The 19670-nt window shown below is 38.9% G+C and overlaps 3 protein-coding genes across 16 annotated transcripts; 2 read left to right on the top strand and 1 right to left on the bottom strand.

Annotated features, from left to right (window-relative positions):
- Window positions 1-78: 78 nt before the first annotated feature.
- Window positions 79-4408, bottom strand: tp53i13 (tumor protein p53 inducible protein 13). Of its 2 annotated transcripts, none has more exons than XM_025054897.1 (9): window positions 3922-4408; window positions 3759-3839; window positions 3287-3351; window positions 3078-3136; window positions 2791-2869; window positions 2454-2582; window positions 2081-2260; window positions 962-1994; window positions 79-744 (listed from the first exon to the last, which is right to left on the bottom strand). In XM_025054897.1, the coding sequence occupies exons 2-9, from the start codon at window positions 3778-3780 to the stop codon at window positions 638-640; spliced, it is 1674 nt and encodes a 557-aa protein (XP_024910665.1). In that variant the 5' UTR covers window positions 3781-3839; window positions 3922-4408; the 3' UTR covers window positions 79-637. The 2 variants fall into 2 exon arrangements, with proteins under 2 accessions (XP_024910665.1, XP_008306860.1); XM_008308638.3 differs by having other exon boundaries at window positions 3287-3322; window positions 3922-4407.
- Window positions 4409-5330: 922 nt separating this feature from the next.
- Window positions 5331-13271, top strand: LOC103377726 (protein FAM133). 12 transcript variants are annotated; one of them, XR_003049602.1, is made up of 18 exons: window positions 5331-5468; window positions 5975-6105; window positions 6655-6759; window positions 7207-7305; window positions 8463-8559; window positions 8940-8989; window positions 9174-9290; window positions 9410-9502; window positions 9824-9931; window positions 10032-10148; window positions 11123-11171; window positions 11273-11325; window positions 11442-11493; window positions 11577-11695; window positions 11880-11972; window positions 12046-12829; window positions 12926-13003; window positions 13100-13155. XR_003049602.1 is itself a non-coding variant. In XM_025055156.1 (18 exons), exons 1-18 carry the CDS (start codon window positions 5447-5449, stop codon window positions 13253-13255), a joined length of 1668 nt encoding a protein of 555 aa, XP_024910924.1. In that variant the 5' UTR covers window positions 5331-5446; the 3' UTR covers window positions 13256-13271. The 12 variants fall into 12 exon arrangements, 10 of the variants coding, with proteins under 10 accessions (XP_024910924.1, XP_024910923.1, XP_024910922.1 ...); XR_003049601.1 differs by having other exon boundaries at window positions 12046-12649; window positions 13100-13153; XM_025055156.1 differs by having other exon boundaries at window positions 11279-11325; window positions 11580-11695; window positions 12046-12183; window positions 13100-13271.
- A 2809-nt stretch (window positions 13272-16080) lies between these two features.
- Window positions 16081-18529, top strand: LOC103377728 (protein FAM133-like). 2 transcript variants are annotated; one of them, XM_025055309.1, is made up of 4 exons: window positions 16081-16226; window positions 16758-16891; window positions 17277-17426; window positions 18329-18529. In XM_025055309.1, exons 1-4 carry the CDS (start codon window positions 16211-16213, stop codon window positions 18332-18334), a joined length of 306 nt encoding a protein of 101 aa, XP_024911077.1. In that variant the 5' UTR covers window positions 16081-16210; the 3' UTR covers window positions 18335-18529. The 2 variants fall into 2 exon arrangements, with proteins under 2 accessions (XP_024911077.1, XP_008306862.1); XM_008308640.3 differs by having other exon boundaries at window positions 16758-16915.
- Window positions 18530-19670: the final 1141 nt, after the last annotated feature.

The raw sequence follows: 19670 nt of genomic DNA, 5'->3' as shown, positions 1-19670 counted from the left end.
AACTGAAACTCAATCCATTTTCTTTTTATTTCATCAGTTGTGACACTAACCCGTGGAGTTTAACAAAAAAGAAAACACTTTTTCATTGAATTATTTTTAATGTGAACGATTCAGAACCCATTTAAAAACACAGCACCTGTGTACCATTCAGAGACCGTGTTGCTTAGAACAGCAACCTACATCACACTGGTGAAAAGGTGAAACCTGGAGACGTGGATGTTGATTACATGTATTGGATACTGCACATTTATAACACAGTGAATTTGCAGAACCTGTTTAAATATAAAACTAATACAAAACCATTGTACAATTTAAAAAAACCGTGAAGCCTCTCTTGGAGTTTTGATGCCATCCTTTGACTGCTCAGCTCCAGGTACAAGTTTATCCAGCAGCACCACCACAGCTTCTCTCAAGCCTAATACACACTATACCTCCCCCTATGGACTAATAGTGCCATGGCACACACTAGGACATGTACAGTCTGATTTGTTCTCACAGAACAGAATGCTTGACTTTGAACCACTGTCCTTTCCAATCTCGTGGACAAACCACTCAGGACTGAGGTTACTACTTATGTCTGTACGTGATCATGTGTCTACTGTTAATGAAAACCTCGGTAAATAGTGGAAGGATTCTTTTAAGGGAACTCATCTGAACTCGAGGAACTCGGCAGGAGAACATATTCTTTTCTTCTGCCCCTCTTGGGTCTCCTCTTGGCAATTTTCAGCCTCCTGTGGATCACATCTAGAAGACAGAGACAGTATGGTGTTCAGAGATGGACAATGAAAAAATACAAAACATGAAAGGTGTCACAAGATTGGACTGTAAAATGTAACTCCACTGACTTTTCTTTTAGGAAACACAAACATCTGGCCTCTGTATTGGGTCATCATTTGTCTGGAGCTCATTTTAAAGACAGAACTAGTTAAAGCAAGTTTGGTGTCGTTTCTTGTCCACTTACCCGCCACGCTGTCATAGTCCTGTTGTGGATTGTGCCAGTAAAGACTTGGCGCCGTCCTCCAGTTGCGGTAGAGGCGAGTGTGAAGCACAGACAGTGCCAGGAGGACCAGTAGGAATCCCAGAGCTGCTGCTGCCCACACTGCCTCATCAGTCCTGGGGGTCCTGGGCAGACCCTGTCTCACAGCAGCATCAGGTCCTGAGGCCTGGGTACAGTAGCACTGCTCTCCCTCTCTGCAGTTGTCACATTCACCGCTTTTCTTCTGGTATGTGGTTGTCCCTGGGTGTGAGCGAGGATTTTGGGATTCAGTATCGGGGGATTTGTGTTCACCTTTGGGATCTGTTTGCTTTATTTCCAACTCTCTCTCCTTTACGTCCACCATTTCATTGTCCTTCTCTTGTCGCTCTGCTGTGAAGTGATTATTAGAGTTTCTCTCTTTAGAGTCTGTACCTTCATCTCTGGACGTTTGAACCACGCTGTCAGACTTCACATTGTTGTTCCCCACGGTTTTCACAACAGCTGGAATTCCCTCTACGCCAGCTGTAGAATTTGTGCTTTTAACACTTGGTTGTCCTTCATTTTGTTTTGAGTCATTTGACTCATGTTCAACTGCTGACATATTTGACACCAAGTAAGTTGTTGGTTGGGCTGTGAGGCTCTGATTCTGACTTTGCAGGACAGACTTTGATCGTCCGCCCTGTGGATGAGACAGATCTGTGAGATTTCTGTTTTCTGGAGGAGAAATCTCAGATTTTCCAAGTGAGTTGGAATTTTTGCGGCCTTTGTTTTTCCCTCCTCGTTTGGTTCCGTCAGTCAGGTTACCAGAAAAGGCTGATGTGTGTTTTTTGTCGTCTTCATCGCCTCTATCCTTCACACTCATCTGTTCTTTTCTGGCAGCAGCTCTCATTCGTCTGATCCTGAGTTTCTCTTCCTTTTTGTTCAAGCGTTTCTTTTTTCCGCTGGACTCCAGATTTGTCTCCTTTGCTTCACTGAGCAGAGAAGAGATGGTCTGCTCGCAGCACTGCCTCAGAGAGACCTGGGAATTCACAGTAAAAGCTACTGAGAGACACTTTCTCTGCTCTTCACCGAGGTGCATCTAACTGCATATACGTACACACATACCTTGGTTCTGGGCGTCTGCTGCTTCGCAGGCTTGGTGAGCAGCAGGTTGTATTCTCTGATGTGCTTGACATCACTGAGATCATTCCTTGTGGTCGTCGTGCTCTGCAGCCAATCACAGACGTCCGGAGAAGCCACAGCAGACACCTCCAACGTGCGACCCCAGGTCACCAAAGCTATTGGCTGAACACAGGCAGCAGTCAACACTCGACTGAACTCAAAAGTAGTCTAATGTATATTAACATATACATCAAGATATTTAAAAAAAGAATAACAATAGGGTGTCAACATTATACACAGCTTTAATTCCATGAAATATTGTCATCAGGTACAACTGTTAATATCACTGAAATGCCTGTACTCCTCCATATCTCACCAAGTGTGGTTTAAGCCATGGATATGCAGTGATAATGTAGTCTGACAAACAGGACTCTGCTAGGGCAGACAAAAGGTGGCGCTCATGCAGAGTAACACATGGGTGGTGGAGAATGACAGTAGCTCCATGCTGGAAAATAAACAAGTGTTATGTATGATCATTTAATTTATGAGATTATTGTGTAAACTGTAAACTGGTTCTGAATTATGATCATTCAATTTATGAGATTGTGTAAACTGTAAACTGGTTCTGAATTTTCTAAAATGACAATGGTGTTTTTTAAAGCCTAAATAATTGTGTTTAAAAAACAGGATATACTAAAGGTGGTGCCACTTACATGTAGGTTATTGAGCCACCTTTGAGGAGGACAGAACAAGTACTCTCCACTCTCTGCTCCAACTGGTCTGTACGCTCCACTGCACAAACACAAATGAACAAAAACCCAAACAAGGTCACGTAAATGGAAGTCCTTGACAGACAAACAAAAACAATGTTCTGGCTTTGACTGCAGGTGTATTAGCTGTCTAAAAGACACAGCACGTGTGTGAATGAATGAATGAATGAATGAAAAGTGCTGCAGAGAAAGTAGGTGTGAGTGACATGTCTGTCAAGACCCCGATTTACCTGCTGGGAATGGTATGGTTGTATGAGATTGATTTATTCATACATAACTTCTCCACTCGCTGCAGAGGGAAAAAAACACTTTGTTAAAATGCCTATAAGTTTATCTTAAATGCTTATCTGCAACGGTTAAATAGACATATGACACAAGGTTCAAAGGTGGACGGAATATTCAATAAATACAGCAGATGTTCTTTGAAGTGTTTGCCTACCTCAGGTTTATGCTCCGTGTCAATACTGTGTTGTTTCTGTAAACACATGAAGACTGGATGAACAACTGCAGAGAGATCGTAACATCGTGAACAATAGCCGTTGTCTAACAAATAAAGAGAATTTGTGTAACAATACAACTGTATAAATGTTATTTGATATATTGTCTAACAAATAAAGAGAATTATAAAACTGTATAAACGTTATTTGATATTATTGTATTCTTAATCATTCCTTCTTTTTGGAAACACTTTAATATGTACATTTTAACACTTCATTTGCAAAAATCAATCATTTTGATGAAAAATCCTTCTATTGTATATGTATACTTGTGCAGAATGGTTTGTTACTTTTTCAATTTTTATCGCGATAATACTATATACGATATTACAATAATATCGTATATATTATAATTCATTTTCTGCAGTAGCACTAACGTGATGATAAAGATAATGTTTATACATTCATAAACACCTGTGTGGACTCTCCATGCCATGTAGACGCTGCACAATCCCGATACAGAGCATCCTCCGGGAGGTCCTTGTCCAAAAAGAGCTGTCTCACACACAGAGCACCAAATTATTACAGTAGCTACACATGTTTACATCCAGCACCAACAAAAACAAATAAACGGTACCTTTCCACTGTCACATCCCGGCCACGGAACCTCGGACACGCCGCACCGACACACACTGATCCACAGAGCGGACACGACGGCCACTGTAAACGGCGAGGACGTGCTTTGGCCCCGCATGGTAAACACGGACCATTCGTTCAAATGTGATACGAGCGCTAACTATATCCCATGGCTTATCTGTGGTCCTGTAGCTACAGACGGTTAGACGGAAAGAACTGTTCTCCGGTCTGGTCCCATTACAGCTCCGCAGCGATGAGACGTCGTTTTAAACCCGAACCACAACACGGTGACGTGTCTGTCGTTTCTCACAATTTAAATTAACATCAGGTAGATGTGCTACATTATAACCGAAAACGATAAGTGAGGACTTTGTTGTTCATTAATAATAAAAAACAGCTAAAAGAAAGTGTTCTTGGTTCATTAACAACTACTCAAATTCATAACACACGTCAAGCTGGCCTTGCTGTTGAAAGATTTCCTTCAAGTCAAGCATCCGTGTCTTGTGAATTAGCTATGGTACTATCGTGTAGTGATTTTTTTCTTTCGGTAGTCCTTACAAATCATCATATAAATTTAAAAAAAGAAAAAAAAACTTAATGTTACAGTAATTTACATTAGTGTTACCATTACAGTATCACCATTATTTCATACGAATATTTCTTTCTTTTAATTTGAAATTAAACCCATATTTCCGGAATTGTTTGTATGTCATTGCAGCTTGACGTTTTTGGGGAACTACGGAAGCTCTGACGGTAAAAATGAAACGTCACTTTGCTATTTCCCTGTTTATCCACTGGGAGGCGACACAACACAATATTGTGTTAAAATACGATTATCCACAAGTACAGTATAATAGTAGTATTTAACTTACTTCAAACGTATGTTTTTTATTTTAAATAAAACACCTCTGTCACTGGTAAAGTTTGTTATTACCTAGGTTGACTTGAACTAACTTGAGTATGACATATTAAAATATACTTTCATTTCTTTATAATTATGGGGAAAAACAAACTGTGCTTGATGCTTTAAACAGTTTATTCAAGCACTGTATTAAACCTCGTTGTACTCAATCGTTGGACTTTGTATTCACATAATAAAAGCAGCGGCACAGGCAGTGAAACTGGCATTACCTGTTGACACAGGTGAACCAGCCATTCAAGCTTCTCCTCTCAAAACACACGGTCATTACTGCTGCCTTCAAAATAAAACAAAATGCAAATTAAAAGTCAACCACGAAGGCCAGTGGTGTATTTGTGTCCATCTCTCGGAGAATAGTATTTCATAAAACAACTAGACTTTCAAATTACGTGATGAAGAAGTGTTTATTTAGCTCAATAATTAAATGTGTTGTGGGACTTATTTTGAAATGTTGGAGCCGATCGCAAGACGACATGTCTTGTTTTCCTTTTCCCCCCACGTAGAAGTTGCGCTTGACACACCCACATACCCACAGCTTGATATAAAACTGTTCAGGTGGTTTAGTCATAGGAGACCTGAGTACACAGACAGAGAGAACTGTGTCTGTATGGAGTCCACCCTCCCAAAAGGTTTGCCTTTTTAAAAAAAATGAATATTTATCTAAAAGTAAATAGTTACAAGTACTTTTAGTATGTGTTTATGGAAAACAATTGCATTTGACTTTATTTTTCTCTAATCAGCAGTAGTAGCAGCAGGCGGGGCTAATGTTTAGCTCTTTAGTTTCATACAAAGTTTAGTGAAGTTCTTAACACACCTTAAACAAAAAATACTTTTCTCTTCTCTCTAATCTCTTCTGTTGTGAGGGGTGTGGTACAAACTCCCAGTGTTGCAATAGCTCAGTATTTGAAACTTTATTACAACAAATACCATATAAAAAATGTCACTATTCTGTTGGAAAATTTACTCCAGTCTCAGGAAGTAATGGTTTATTATCTTTCTAAAAATAGGGCAAAAAGGAAGCACGCAATGCTAAAGACAGTGTAGCAGGCTTGGTTGCCACGACACTTTGTAAATAGACTTTACTGATTTTTAGATATGCATGTTCATGCGTTCTCACATCTTTTCTGCTGATCAGCTCCAGGTGGGGCAGACACCGTCACCATAGTATGGCCGTCCGACCCACCTGGTCGTCTGCGTCCACTTATTGAGGAAGCAGAGCTTGAAGAGATTCCAGTGGGTCAGCCCTCAAGAACAAGAAATGAAGAGGTGAGCATCGCTGACAGATACAAAGGAAACACATGTCATTCATTTTAATGTCTGTTATGCACCTGCTATAATTGTTTAACAGTAATTCAAAGTATTTCAAAAAGTATATATGTGTACTGCTGTATATATACTGTACTTCCTGCTTAACTGAGAAGCTGTGACCTTTTTTTTCTCAGACCATAGAGCCACACCTGAGTTTACAGAACTGTTAGATTAGCCCTTATACAGCCCCCTCTTTCTCTCTCTCTCACTCTCTCTGTTTCTCTCTCTCCCCTCTTCTCTAATTCCCTTCTAGTTTGCTGCAATACAATGATTGCCTGTGATTTGCTAGTTACAAAATTACCCTTATTAGCTTGTTATGGGCCATATGAATTATATTATATTTTTATCTTTATGCTTGAACAGAATCCCAGATTAACCCCCCCCCCACACACACACACACACACTGTAAATTTACTGCAATAATCATTAGGACACATAATAAAAACAAACATTGTGAGTTTCAGGTTAAAAAAAAAATCACATTGTTTTTTCTCTTCTTGTCAACAGAAGGTTTACTCATTTGACAGCTCCCTGTCCTCTGATGACAGTGAGGACGAGGGTATCGGCAAGAAAAAGAAGAAAAAGAAAATAAAGAAGAAGAAGAAGAAAAAAGTAAGACACTGTGAACCATGCGTGTATTAGATTACTGTATTATATTATCAATGCTTGGTTGAATGTGTGACTCCAGGCTGCACGGATGAGGCTACTTTGTATAAATCATTACACCATAGTGAATCTGACTGAAGAGAGAAGAACATTATGGGCTGTGCAGCCTGTCAATCAGCAACTGTCATCCCTGCAGCTTGTCACGGTGACTAACAACATCGTCAGGATGGGTGTGTCTGTATTTAGTCTGTGTTTATTTTACTGAAATATTTGCCTGTGTAGATTGTTGTGGTTCAAACACCTACAAGTGTTTGTAGAGCCCTTCCCTCCTGCTGCCAGCTCTAGCGCCCCCTCATGCATATCTGAAAAATATATCTCATTTCAGATGTGTGTTCTGTTTAATGTCTAACATGCATGGGTTGAGTAATATCCCTCCTCTTCATCTATACACAGGATTCCAGTTCTTCATCATCATCCTCTTCATCATCATCTTCCTCATCATCATCTTCATCCTCCTCATCCTCGAGCAGCTCGTCAGACAGCGACAGTGAGGTGAGTGGCATGTTGAGCTGCGCTCCTCCGCAGCTGTTCAGAGGAGCGTCACCTCCTCTCAGCACACCGTCCTGCTTCAACATGTCACAAACAGGTTGGAGTTGTCAAAATTCCTCTCTCCACCGCAAGCATTCCCTGATGTTTGTGTTGATCAGTTGTTGACACACATTAGTGATGGACACACAGCTCCTGTAAAACACTTAGTGTTGAGATCACAAGTATTTCCACCACAAAGGTTTTGAGGAAACTGTGGAAAGGTTGAAGAGTTCCGTTTTTGACAGTTGTCCACAAAGGTTTTAAGGAAACTGTGGGGTTGAAGAGTTCCGTTTTTGACAGTTGCTCAAATTGAGAACTTTGCTCTTGCACCACTGAAATCAAATGATTTGTCACATGTACAAACTATTCCACAACAGAGCGGTTGAGACAGAATGTCACTAATGAATATAAAATTGCATGTTTGGGGGGAGGTATTTAAAACTCTAGTTATACATCTATAAACAAGTATATGGCTTGAGTGCAGGAATAAAGGAATATTCCTATTTATATCACCCCTCTGACCCCCTCCACCCCCCCAAAAAAAACAGGTCATTTTTCTAGTTTTGGACCTTCATATTTCTGCAGTCACATGGCTGCTTTGTAATATTTTCTGCGGGTGTGGTTGAACTTTCATGAGTCTCAAGAAAAAGCAAGTGACTCTCACAAGATAGATGACACACACAAGAAAAAGAGAAAAAAGTTATTTCACAGTAATGTGAAATAATCTGGTTCGACACTGGCACCAACTTCACAGTGTGTGATAAGCTCAGCTATAAAAGAAAAAAAATAGTGGATTTCAGTTGGTATCAGAGTGAAGACAGAAACACGCCCTGTGATACCATGGGAAACACAACCAGTATCAGAGGAAGCCGTGGCAGTAAAATCACAACTCTGTGTGTGTAATATTTAAATTTGTCCAGTGTTAGTTTCGGCTGTGTGACTGAAGCAGGTGTAAATGCCCTTGTCTCACCATAGAGGTTATTGATCCTTAGTATTAATATTATAGTGGTTTCATAGTGGTTGGATTAATAAAGTTCAACGTTTTTAAAAAAAATATTATTCCTTAATTGACAGCTTTTTAATGCATTTTATTTTGATAACTTTTTGTTTTGTGTTTTTAGGATGACAAGAAGAAAAAAAAGAAAAAGGACAACAAGAAGAAGGATCATAAGGAAATGGAAGAGTACGTCTGGGGCAGTGTTCTCATCGATGAGGCTGGTAAGACCAAGTGTTTCTATTAATTACAATAATTGGATTTGAATGAATGGACACAGTGCATGTAGGGCAGATGCAGAGCAGCTTCAGCAGGTTAGTGTGATTGTTTAGGTGTAACTGACATTTTTTTTTTTGTCTGTTCACATTCCACTACTGTTAAAAAGTTCAGAGGTCAGTGAAGAATGTAGTGACGTTTGTTTGAAGCAATGAACCTGTAGTTTTAGATGAAGTGATTATTCATTGACGTGCTATATTCTCCTATCTGAAAACAGGTGCTGTATTATTTTAAAACTGGTTGATTAACAGTTTAATGTGTGCACCCTTACATACAGAAATATAACAAAAAAACACATTCAAATATTTAATATTCAAATTTTGTACAGCTCCCCATGACAAAATAGAGAGTGTGTGCGGCGAAGGTCTGAAGAACTTGGTAAGATAAAAAAAATTCATATTTTATTGATTTATTTATTTTCTGACCAGATTTTTGTTTATGATCCATCCATTCGTTTTGTTTATTTATTTATTTTTTTCCCATCAGGATATCTACTCATCGGATGAAGTTGTTTATGATCCATCCATTTGTTTTGTTTATTTATTTATTTATTTTCCATCAGGATATCTACTCATCGGATGAAGAAAGTGACAAGAAAAAAGAGAAAAAAAAGAAGAAAGACAAAAAGAAGAAGGATAAGAAAACAAAAGACAAGAAGGAGAAGAAAAAGAAGAAGAAGGTGAATGGAGTTCACTTTAGTAATACTTTTACTAGTTATTATTACCATCGTATTATTACTTATTATTAGAGCACAGAACTGTATTTTATGTATGAACCGCTGTTCGTCTCTTCTTCCAGGAGTCTTCGTCCTCTGAATCATCTGACAGTGAGGATGAGAAGAAGAAAAAGAAGAAAAAGGACAAGAAGAAGAAGAAGAAGAAGAAGAAGAAGGTGAGTTACAGTACACTGTGACTGTCACTGAGGTCATTGACCTTTTATTAATAATGTTGGTCAATATTGTATTTGTTCTTTTGTCTGTCCCTTCACAGGACTCCAGCTCCTCTTCCTCCGATAGCTCTTCCTCCTCTTCATCCTCTGAATCATCTGACAGTGATGATGACAAGAAGAAGAAGAAGAAGAAAAAGGATAAGAAGAAGAAAAAGAAGAAGAAGGTGGGTTACAGTAAACGGTGTGACAGTCACTGAGGTCGTTGACCTTTTATTAATCACTTTGGTCAATATTGTATTTGTTCTTTTGTCTGTCCCTTCACAGGACTCCAGCTCCTCTTCCTCTTCATCCTCCTCTGAATCATCTGACAGTGAGGATGACAAGAAGAAGAAGAAAAAGAAAAAGGACAAGAAGAAGAAAAAGAAGAAGAAGGTGAGTTACAGTAAACGGTGTGACAGTCACTGAGGTCGTTGACCTTTTATTAATCACTTTGGTCAATATTGTATTTGTTCTTTTGTCTTTTCTTACACAGGACTCCAGCTCCTCTTCCCCTTCATCCTCCTCTGAATCATCTGACAGTGAAGATGACAAGAAGAAGAAGAAAAAGGACAAGGACAAGAAGAAGAAAAAGAAGAAAGACAAGAAAAAGGTGAGGCACAGTGAATGTTTCTGTCAATCAGTCTTGAAACTTTTTGTGTTAATGCTGAATCACGCTTTGCTCCGGTGACTACGCAGGATTCCAGTTCTACGTCATCATCCTCATTTATCTGACAGTGATAAAGACAAGAAAAAGATATTTTAAAATACTTTATTGACAGTTGATGTAAAACTGTAAAACACAAAGCTACATCAGAATGTAGTGCTCCTCAGGAGTCTACTGTTGGTCAGTGTTAATGATCCAGTGGAAACAAAACTCCAGTCTGGCTGTCACACTCTGACACCTCAGGATCAGATAACACTTTCCTCCAGACACCAAGTTACATTACCAAGAAGGATCAGATAACACTTTCTTCCAGACACCAAGTTACATTACCAAGAAAAAAGGTAATAAGTTGATGTAGGAACTGTGCAGTTCACTGCCAGCCACCTGGCACAGTAGGTTCTCAGGTCAATACTGTGTGTGATCCTGTCAACGGTCCCCCATTCATTACTGATGCTTTACTTATGACTTAGATGTCTAAACATGGAAAAAGTAGTGAGTCATCGCTGTCAGTGTCTTATGAAAAAGAAGAAAAAGAAAAAGCTCAACTTTTTACTCTTTACCATCATTTCAGCTCCAAACACGCCTCTAAGATTTCAGGCTGTTTTTTTCTTCTATAATTATAGAAACCCTGATTGTGAATTCATTTGTGTGGTATCCGAACAGTTCATTTCTCAGTCATGACTGACTCTAATCCATGGTGAAAACACCTCTGTAAAAAAAAGTAGAAGCACCTTTAAAACCTGTCAGGGCCTGCGCAGGAAAGAGAGAGTGATGATGATTAACAACTGTCAACAGCTTATGTAATATTTATTCAATCACAGATACTCCCAAATACTTGCTCTCTTTTCCTCTGTATAACTGACCGTCCAGTGGTCAACCACAGACCCCTGAGAGTAAATATAAATGTTTATACATTTCAGGATGAAGAGAAGAAGAAGCCCAGCACTGTCATTTATCCTTCACCAGCTGGTGAGTCTTTACGTTCTTTTAACACCAAGAACCACATGTTTCACCACATCTGTGTTTGTGATTTTGTTAGTTTTGGACCTCATTATTTTTATCTGTCAAAGCTGCAGATTCAGGTTCTGAAGGAGATAAGGAGACAGGAGCACAAGTTGAAAAGGTGAAGTTTTGACCGACGTAGTGTTTTTTTTTTTTACTTTTAAACATTCACAATCAACTACTGCAAATGATAATTGTGCAGAAAGAAAATAAGAAAAATATTTTTTATTGTGACAGGTTAAAGAACTTAAAGCAGAAGTCAAAGAAAAACTGGCCGCTGCATCTACTGGTACATGTGATACTTTGGATTTTTACTACAAAACAGAAAACAACGAATCTGCATTTTTAAGCATAATGATTGTCTGTGTCCAGCAGGGGCAGCAGAGGCTTTCCCTGATCCTGTTGAGGATGGCAACATAAGTGATGATGAGGAAGAAGAAGGCGAGGCAAAGGACAAGAAGAAACAGTTGAAGAAGAAGAAGAAGAAAAAGGTAATCATGTGATGATTGATGATGGACCTACGAACCAGTACCAGTCCACGGACCGGGGGTTGGGGACCCCTGCTTTAAACTATTGTCACCGCTATGAACTAACATTATACTCATAAACATTATGTTGTCTGATCCTCAGAAACCTACTGTGATTTGTTAAAACACATGTTTGTGGTAATTTTAGGACTCGGGTGCATCTTCAGACAGTGATGATGAGGATGAAAAAGAGAAGAAGAAGAAAAAGAAGAAGGACAAGAAGAAGAAGAAGAAGAAGAAGGTAAAGGTTTCTTTTTCCCATCCTCCTCTGCTGTCTTGTTAAAGGATGAACTACATGCTAATATAATTCACAGGAGTCGTCCAGCTCCTCCTCATCAGATGACTCCTCCTCGGACAGTGATGAAGATGACAAGAAGAAGAAAAAGAAGAAGAAGAAAGACAAGAAGAAAAAGAAGAAGAAGAAAGACAAGAAGAAGAAGAAGAAAGATAAGGTTGGTGCCTTGATGTGTCTTCAGTGGATTTCTGATGTTTTCTGATGATCAGAAAAATCAGATCAGAGACTGCAATCACAGGGTCAGCTTTGAATCAGTGGGCAGAGTAGAGGGCTTCTGATGAGGAGGTCATGGGTTTGATCCCAAGGCACAAGATAACTAATTCATGTCCTGCTGCTCCTATTGGCTGGTGTGTTAGGAGAGGCATTGCAAAACATTCAACTGTAAGTATGTGGGTAAATGGAAGGTATTTTTAAGGCACTGTCATATTACCTTTTTTTCTTGATAATATTTATATATATATAATATATTTTAACTTTAACATAAAAACCTTTTCCACTTTGTTGTTGTGATGATCTTGTGTAATTTGTAGGATTCCACCTCCTCCTCATCTGATAGTGAAGATGAGAAGAAGAAGAAAAAGAAGAAGAAGAAGAAGAAGAAGCCAAAGAAGAAGAAAGATAAGGTTTGTGTCTCAAGGTTGTTGGTTCAAATACAGTGGGGCTGTGGTTTTTTTAATTTGTCTGATTGTTTATTAATGACCAATATCTTTATTGAACAGGATCCCAGCTCCTCTTCTTCATCTGACAGTGAAGATGAGAAGAAGAAAAAGAAGAAGAAGAAGTCTAAGAAAAAGAAAGATAAGGTTTGTGTCTCAAGGTTGTTAGTTCAAATACAGTGGGGCTGTGGTTTTTTTAATTTGTCTGATTGTTTATTAATTACCAATATCTTTATTGAACAGGATCCCAGCTCCCCTTCTTCATCTGACAGTGAAGATGAGAAGAAGAAGAAGAAGAAGTCTAAGAAAAAGAAAGATAAGGTTTGTGTCTGAAGGTTTTTGGTTCAAATACAGTGGGGCTGTGGTTTTTTTAATTTGTCTGATTGTTTATTAATGACCAATATCTTTATTGAACAGGATCCCAGCTCCTCTTCTTTATCTGACAGTGAAGATGAGAAGAAGAAAAAGAAGAAGAAGAAGTCTAAGAAAAAGAAAGATAAGGTTTGGTGTCTCAAGTTTGTAGATTCAAATATTTTATACGTGCTTATTTGTATTTGTCTAATTGGTTATTAATTACCAGTGCCTTTATTGAACAGGATTCCAGCTCCTCTTCTTCATCTGACAGTGAAGATGAGAAGAAGAAAAAGAAGAAGAAGAAGAAGAAGAAGACGGTAAAACTGTTTACAAAAAGCATCTAGATTTCAAGGACAGACAGTCGACTGTATCTGACTCTGTAAAATGCTGTTGTAGAAATGCAGCTCATCTGAAGACAGCTCTTCTTCATCTTCCTCCTGCTACTCTTCTTCATCTGATAGTGACAGTGACAAAGTAAGAGCACATGTGGGTAAATGCCGCACGGTTAGAGAAAGTAGAAATATCAGCAATAACATTTTTGTCTGTTTGTTTTTGACTTTAGAAAAAGAAGAAAAAGAAAGACAAGAAAAAGAAGAAGAAGAAGAAGGACAAGAAGAAGAAGAAGGTGAAGAAAAGGCACTGTACAGTAGTGACTGACTGCTCCCAAATGGAGTACAATATTTGGTAGTATATGAATTGAAGTCTTATATTTACTGCAATTGTACCTGTTTTTCCAGGATTCCTCTTCCTCCTCCAGCGATTCTTCTAGTGATGATGATAAAAAGAAGAAGAAGAAGAAGAAAAAGGATAAGAAGAAGAAGAAAAAGAAGGACAAGAAAAAGGTGAAATGTTCTGTTAGTTAGTTAGTGGAATTATTTTTGGGGCGGCAATGCTAATTTTGTTTCCTGAACTCACCTGAGTGTAACACAATTTTCTCATTTCATTGGCAGGATTCAGATTCTTCTGGTAGCGATGATGACAAGAAGAAGAAAAAGAAGAAAAAAGATAAAAAGAGTAAAAAGAAGAAAGACAAAAAGAAGGTAATCTGTTGTCTGCTGTGGAAAAAAGTTGACTTTTATCCACATTGTTTTTGCATCTAATCACATCTCCCGTATCTGAGCAGGACTCCAGCTCCGGTTCATCAGGTTGTGACGGTTCCAGTGGAAGCGACAAAGAAAACAAAAAGAAAAAGGAGAAAAAAAAGAAGAAGGAAAAGGTAATGTAATCATTTTAGATGATTTATGGTCAGATTGTTGTTAAAGAAGAATTTGCTCTTATTTTAAGTTCACTTTTTATCTCTTTTCCACAGAGTTCAGGCTCCGAGAGTGAGAGTGAGTTGAAGAAAATAAGTGTAAGTTTTCTCAGGATAAATGATTAATAATGAGCACGGGTGGTTGGTTGGAGTTTTAATTACATCTCGATGTTCGACTGTAACAATCTTTCTTCTTGCTGTTTTTTTTTTTTTAGGAAAGTCCTGTTTCTGTGCAAAGTGATGAACCAAAAACAACAGAGTCGGGTTCAGGTGGGGGTGAACTTTCTCCCCCCGGTGACAGCATCAGCATCAGCACCACCATCAGCCCCATCGTTAGCACCGGCACTAGCACAAGCACAAGCACAAGTGGTGGCAGCAGCGCAGCACCGGCACTAGCACAAGCACAAGTGGTGGCAGCAGCGCGACTAAGCCCGTCGTCTCCTACGTGTCTCTCCCCTCCAAACCTGTTGTAAAACTGGATCCTTCTTCTTCTTCTGCTGCCACTGTTCCCACCACCTCTAGCGCCACACTGAGTATTGGAGACAGAGCACCCATCCGCAGACCTGTCAGCCCCATGGAGTCACTGATGGGCAGTCCGAGGAGGTACGGAGAAGGAGGGTCCCGCACCACTTCGCACCTCAGCTCCTCTGACATTCTGAGAGGCTCCAAGTCGTACAAGTGAAAGCATCTCGATCAAAGTTAACTGAATAAAAACGCTCTGTAAGGTTCAAGGAATTTATTTGGCATAGATTGAAAGTAAATGAGATATGGATGCTGCACCTATGATTTCACATTAGTCCACAGTAAATAATCCAAATGCCTTTACTGTTTTACTGACAACACAAGTGGTATTATACGGTACCATACACACCCCACCATACGGTCTGCCATCTGCCCGGGGCAGGTATAGTGAGATGAGTGACATTCACCTTCAACTTATCACTTCAACACTAAATCCTGCACGGTGTGTTCAAATGCTACAAATGATTGTTCACTTGTGAAACATAGGATGTGTGTTTTATTATGCTGCTTGTTTGAACACAGAAGTTGCTGGGAAAATGCAGTGTGATACAAATGGGAAAGATCTAATGTTTTAATTAATAATAAATAAATGACCACACAGTCAAAACGAAATATTGTCAGGGATTTCTTATTCGGTTATAAAGTGATTTTATTTGATCATTTCTTGTTGTTGTATTTGTCTTCATATTTTCTGTTCTTTTTTACTAAATCTCAAAAAGATTTAAAATTTCATTGACCCACAAGTATTTTCAGCTACTTCAAAAGTGCTATTTTTTTTAAAAGCACTAATTTAGAAACCAGAGCTCAGAATACGTAGAAGATACACAACTCAAAACACACAAAAATTTGAGAATTTAACGATTTTGATGTTAAACTGAATACTCTGAATTTCAAAAATCCTATATTTCATCCATATAAAAGCGTTTTGAAAGTTTTAATACTAGTGGTTAAACTGAATACTGTGAATTTCAAAAATCCTAAAACTTTTTTTCATCCATTTAAAGCGTTTTGAAAGTTTTAATACTAGTTCTGTTACTAAACGTCAAGAAAAAATTACGTCATAAAATACAGATTAAGATTTGTCAGATAGATAAATAATAAATATAAGGTTTTTATTTAATTGAAAATCCACAGTCGATGATGATTGATTTTAATCTTAGATAAAAAATAAAAACTAGAATGATCAGATTTGTTTTGAGAAGAGAAGATTGTTTTAGTTGTTTCTCTGCCTGTACGTGAACGCAGCACAATAAAACAGGTGCCGGGGGAGGGCGTGGTCATACAGGTCACGTGTTTTAGGTGCGGTCGCAACTTGTTTCCCGTGTTTGTGGACAACTCTCAGTGTCAGTGTGCTCTGCTGCAGTTCACCTGTGTATCAAGGACCAGAGGAACCAGATAAAATGGACTTGGCGTCAGGTAAGACGTTGACAAATGTGACGTCATTAGACTTTTAAAATATCATAAAATGTGCATAAGCTGCAGCTAGCCGGTGAAAAGGCAAAAGGTTTTAAACGACGCGTTTTACACGTAAGGATTTGAGAAAATGACTCAAAAAACACGATGAAAGATCAGTTTTTTTAAATTTATTAATTAATTTATTTTTGTCATAATTTGTTTCCTTTCTTAGTCTACGTTTTGAATTTCTACTTTTGGAAGCACCTGCACTTTAACCTTAGATGCTAACAACATAATCCCACCCTGACTGGATCATACAGGTCAGAAGTCAAAGAAAGTTTTAGGTAATCAGTTCTGGCAGGTTACAAATATATTCAGCATTAAACATTATCCTTACTTATAAACAATACCGAAATAAATCTCAGCATGAGGGAACATTTAGGGAGTAGTCTAAGTTTGATGATGTTACAGTATGTTGTCACCGCTATTGTTTTTATGGTTTTTACAGATTTAGAAATTGACACTCACTGTTCACATGGTCTTGTTCTGCAGCTCTGGGAGATGAAGAAACAGTGACAAAGTCTGAGGCTCATAGTGATGAGATCAGCTGGCCCTGGAGTAAAAAGGACAAGGATAAGGGCAAGGAGTCCAGTAAGGATAAGGGCAAGGAGTCCAGTAAGGATAAGGGCAAGGAGTCGAGTAAGGATAAGGTAGGAGCTTCGTGCATCCTTACAAAGATGTTCCTTCTAAGCAAGGAGTCCAGTAAGGATAAGGTAGGAGCTTCGTATGAGTGCATCCTTACAAAGATGTTCCTTCTAATGTTCTGGGTGTTTCTCTGAAACTTTTATGAATCAACGTGGGGATTTGGGGATTTGATGGATTGTGGGTGTTTCATTTCTTTCATTAAACTGTTTTCTCTCTGGGAGAATCTGCTGATTCCTCCATGGCTCTCTGCCGACGGCTTTCATGGAACGGAAATGACAATTCCAGATGTGGTGTCTGATAATCACTTAAAAAAAACCCACCATTGAACTGGTCATCTGCTCAAAAACCGACACTTTCTTTTTGTAGAAGGACAAGTGTGGAGGTAAAGACAAGGATAAGTGTGAGGGCAAGGACAAAGACAAGAAGCACAAGAAAAAGAAGGAGGGCAAAGAGGGCAAGGAGCACAAGGGCTCAGGCTCCTCATCTTCATCTTCATCTTCCTCCAGTAGCGATGAGGTGAGTCCACTGACTTCAGTTTTCCTGAGTGAAGTGTTGCCATGTTTACCTTACATAGGCTGCTACTGAATAAAAATGCAGCTCAACGGGAACCGTCGCTGTTACGCCTTATCAACCGGTTGGACCTGCGCAGCTCGTTAGTCGGTCACGCTACGCCCTGCTGCACGTGGCTTTTATTTATAGCATCTGAGCACAATCATTTTCCAAAGTGCAGCTAGTAAATTGTCAGAACTTCTTTCCATGTCAAGTCAGGGTCAGTCCACTTTTATTTGTGTAGCCCAAATTCATAAAAAGGAATTAAACATAAAATATCCTCTGAAAAACATTTATTTGGAGAGACAGACTAGTGGTAAAAGAGGAGACCAGGTTATTGTCATCATACTATGTATAGGTTTCTTAGAAGAGTGGGGAAGAGAAAGCAGTCTAGACCTATAGCGGGATAACTAAGGGATAACTCAGTTTTACCTGAGTATTTTTTTTTCAAATGAGTCTAACTTAATTATATACACTGGCAGTTGGTTTCAAAGGTGTGCTGCCCAATAGCCGTGGGCTACTCTTGGAATGTGACGTGTGTTAGCTGTATTGTTTGTGTGACTGATGGGTTTTGCTCTATGCAAATAACTGATGCAGAAAGTGCGTGACAGGGTGGGACTGCAAACCGGTCAGATAGTAGAGTCATAAAACGCCTGTCTTTGTATTATCGCCTGTGTGAAAGTGAACACGCTGTTCTCAGGCCTGTCATGGCCTGACTAGATTTAATCGCATTCCACGCCATGGAAAATGATGTTTCTTGTGAAGGCTCCTGCAGCTGCAGGAATATAATGACGTTGATCTGAACATGTGTTTTACTGAGTCACATGACTTTTCTGCAGTAACACCTCTGTCCCTTTTTGTCATTTCAGAACTGATGCTTCCTGTGGGACAGTGCTGCTATAATAGCATCAGATTCTCTCGTCTGTTGACAAGTGCCTTCGCTCGTGTGATCATGTTTGTGTGTGTTGACTTGTGCGGCCTAACATTTTTTCTTCTTGTCACTCAAATTCAAATTGATTGTAATTATGAATTGAAGAAAAAAAGAATTAAACGGTGGGAGTAAAAACTAATTGATTTTGATGGTGGTTCTTGTACTTGCCAGTGAAATGTCAGGGCAGGGCCACTAGATGGCAGCATTTTCAATCCTAAAACGTGAATTCAGGACGTGTAGTAGATAAGTGTATAATCTTAAGCAAACACATCAAATACGTTTTTTTTTTTTTTGCTTGAAAGTTTTTCTTTGTTTTAAAAATGATTTTTATTTTTTCATGCACTACAAACATCTGTTTGACCTGGAATGTCTTCCAGACAACAGCTGTAAAACCACAAAAAGTGTTTAATTTTGAATTGTAATTTATGTTTCAAGCTCAATTGTGGAAATTTGATACGTACAAGAGTAGAAACTTATTCACTTAAAATCTAAATTCACTAAAGAATCCTTGGTTTGATGTTCATATGGGGCCGTATTTTACAATCAAGGGTAAATCCAGAGCTGCACTGCTCAGTACTGAAGTAAAAAAATAAATAAAAAAATACCACAACACCTTTCCGACAGAGGGTTCAACATCTCAAACATAATTCAGTGCTATAAAACAAAGGGTCACCATTTACCTGACATCAATATTCAGGATGGTGCGAGCGGCAGCCTGGGCTGTCAGCAGTGGAGAATTACCACATTTAGCATTGAGGGTCTCCTTCAGGTCTTTTGAATCTTTTATGGCGGAGCAGAAAAAAAAAGAAAAATGGAGCAGATTCTGATGGGAATCAATAATAAATCAAGCATGCATCTTTGCGACGGCTGCTGAAGGAGCAGGATTTAAGTCATCCATCATGTGCATCATGTGCAGAGGCTTTTTTTTATTATTTATTATTTTTTATTTTACTCCTAAGAAAATACTGCAGGGCAAAATTAATGGGTGGAGTAAAAGAACAAGAACAAATTCTAGCAGGATCTCACCTGCAGAGCATTTGTCCTTCAGAGGGACGGGACTTCACTAAAGGATTCATTTTTGAAAATATCTTCCATAACTATCTTTCATTTCTGTTGTGGTTCCTTGTGTGTGTCTGTGTGTGTGTGTGTGTCATTCTCAGTGACCACCTGACCTGCATCAACGATGTCACTTGCATTGGACCAGCGCTTCTTGGAAACAGTAACGACAACATACTGCCTGAGTTCAGCTGAGGAACAGCCTGAGGATCATCTGCTGCTTA

This window comes from Cynoglossus semilaevis, chromosome 4, assembly GCF_000523025.1.
Source record: "Cynoglossus semilaevis isolate Cse_v1.0 chromosome 4, Cse_v1.0, whole genome shotgun sequence".
NCBI classification, from domain to species: domain Eukaryota; kingdom Metazoa; phylum Chordata; class Actinopteri; order Pleuronectiformes; family Cynoglossidae; genus Cynoglossus; species Cynoglossus semilaevis.
This window is presented reverse-complemented; position numbering and strand designations above follow the sequence as displayed.

What these genes read in the sequence shown, in the direction of transcription:
- LOC103377728 (XM_008308640.3), top strand. An exon ending in AGGAGTCGAGTAAGGATAAG is followed by an intron (nt 16,916 to 17,276) that starts GTAGGAGCTTCG and finishes TTCTTTTTGTAG; the next exon opens with AAGGACAAGTGTGGAGGTAA.
- tp53i13 (XM_008308638.3), bottom strand. Translation starts at nt 4,038, where the DNA reads ATGCGGGGCCAAAGCACGTCCTCGCCGTTTACAGTGGCCGTCGTGTCC. An exon ending in CGGGATGTGACAGTGGAAAG is followed by an intron (nt 3,840 to 3,921) that starts GTACCGTTTATT and finishes TGTGTGAGACAG; the next exon opens with CTCTTTTTGGACAAGGACCT. An exon ending in CATGGCTTAAACCACACTTG is followed by an intron (nt 2,261 to 2,453) that starts GTGAGATATGGA and finishes GCCTGTGTTCAG; the next exon opens with CCAATAGCTTTGGTGACCTG.
- LOC103377726 (XM_025055153.1), top strand. Translation starts at nt 5,447, where the DNA reads ATGGAGTCCACCCTCCCAAAAG. An exon ending in CGTCAGACAGCGACAGTGAG is followed by an intron (nt 7,306 to 8,462) that starts GTGAGTGGCATG and finishes TTGTGTTTTTAG; the next exon opens with GATGACAAGAAGAAAAAAAA. An exon ending in AGAAGAAAAAGAAGAAGAAG is followed by an intron (nt 9,932 to 10,031) that starts GTGAGTTACAGT and finishes TTTCTTACACAG; the next exon opens with GACTCCAGCTCCTCTTCCCC.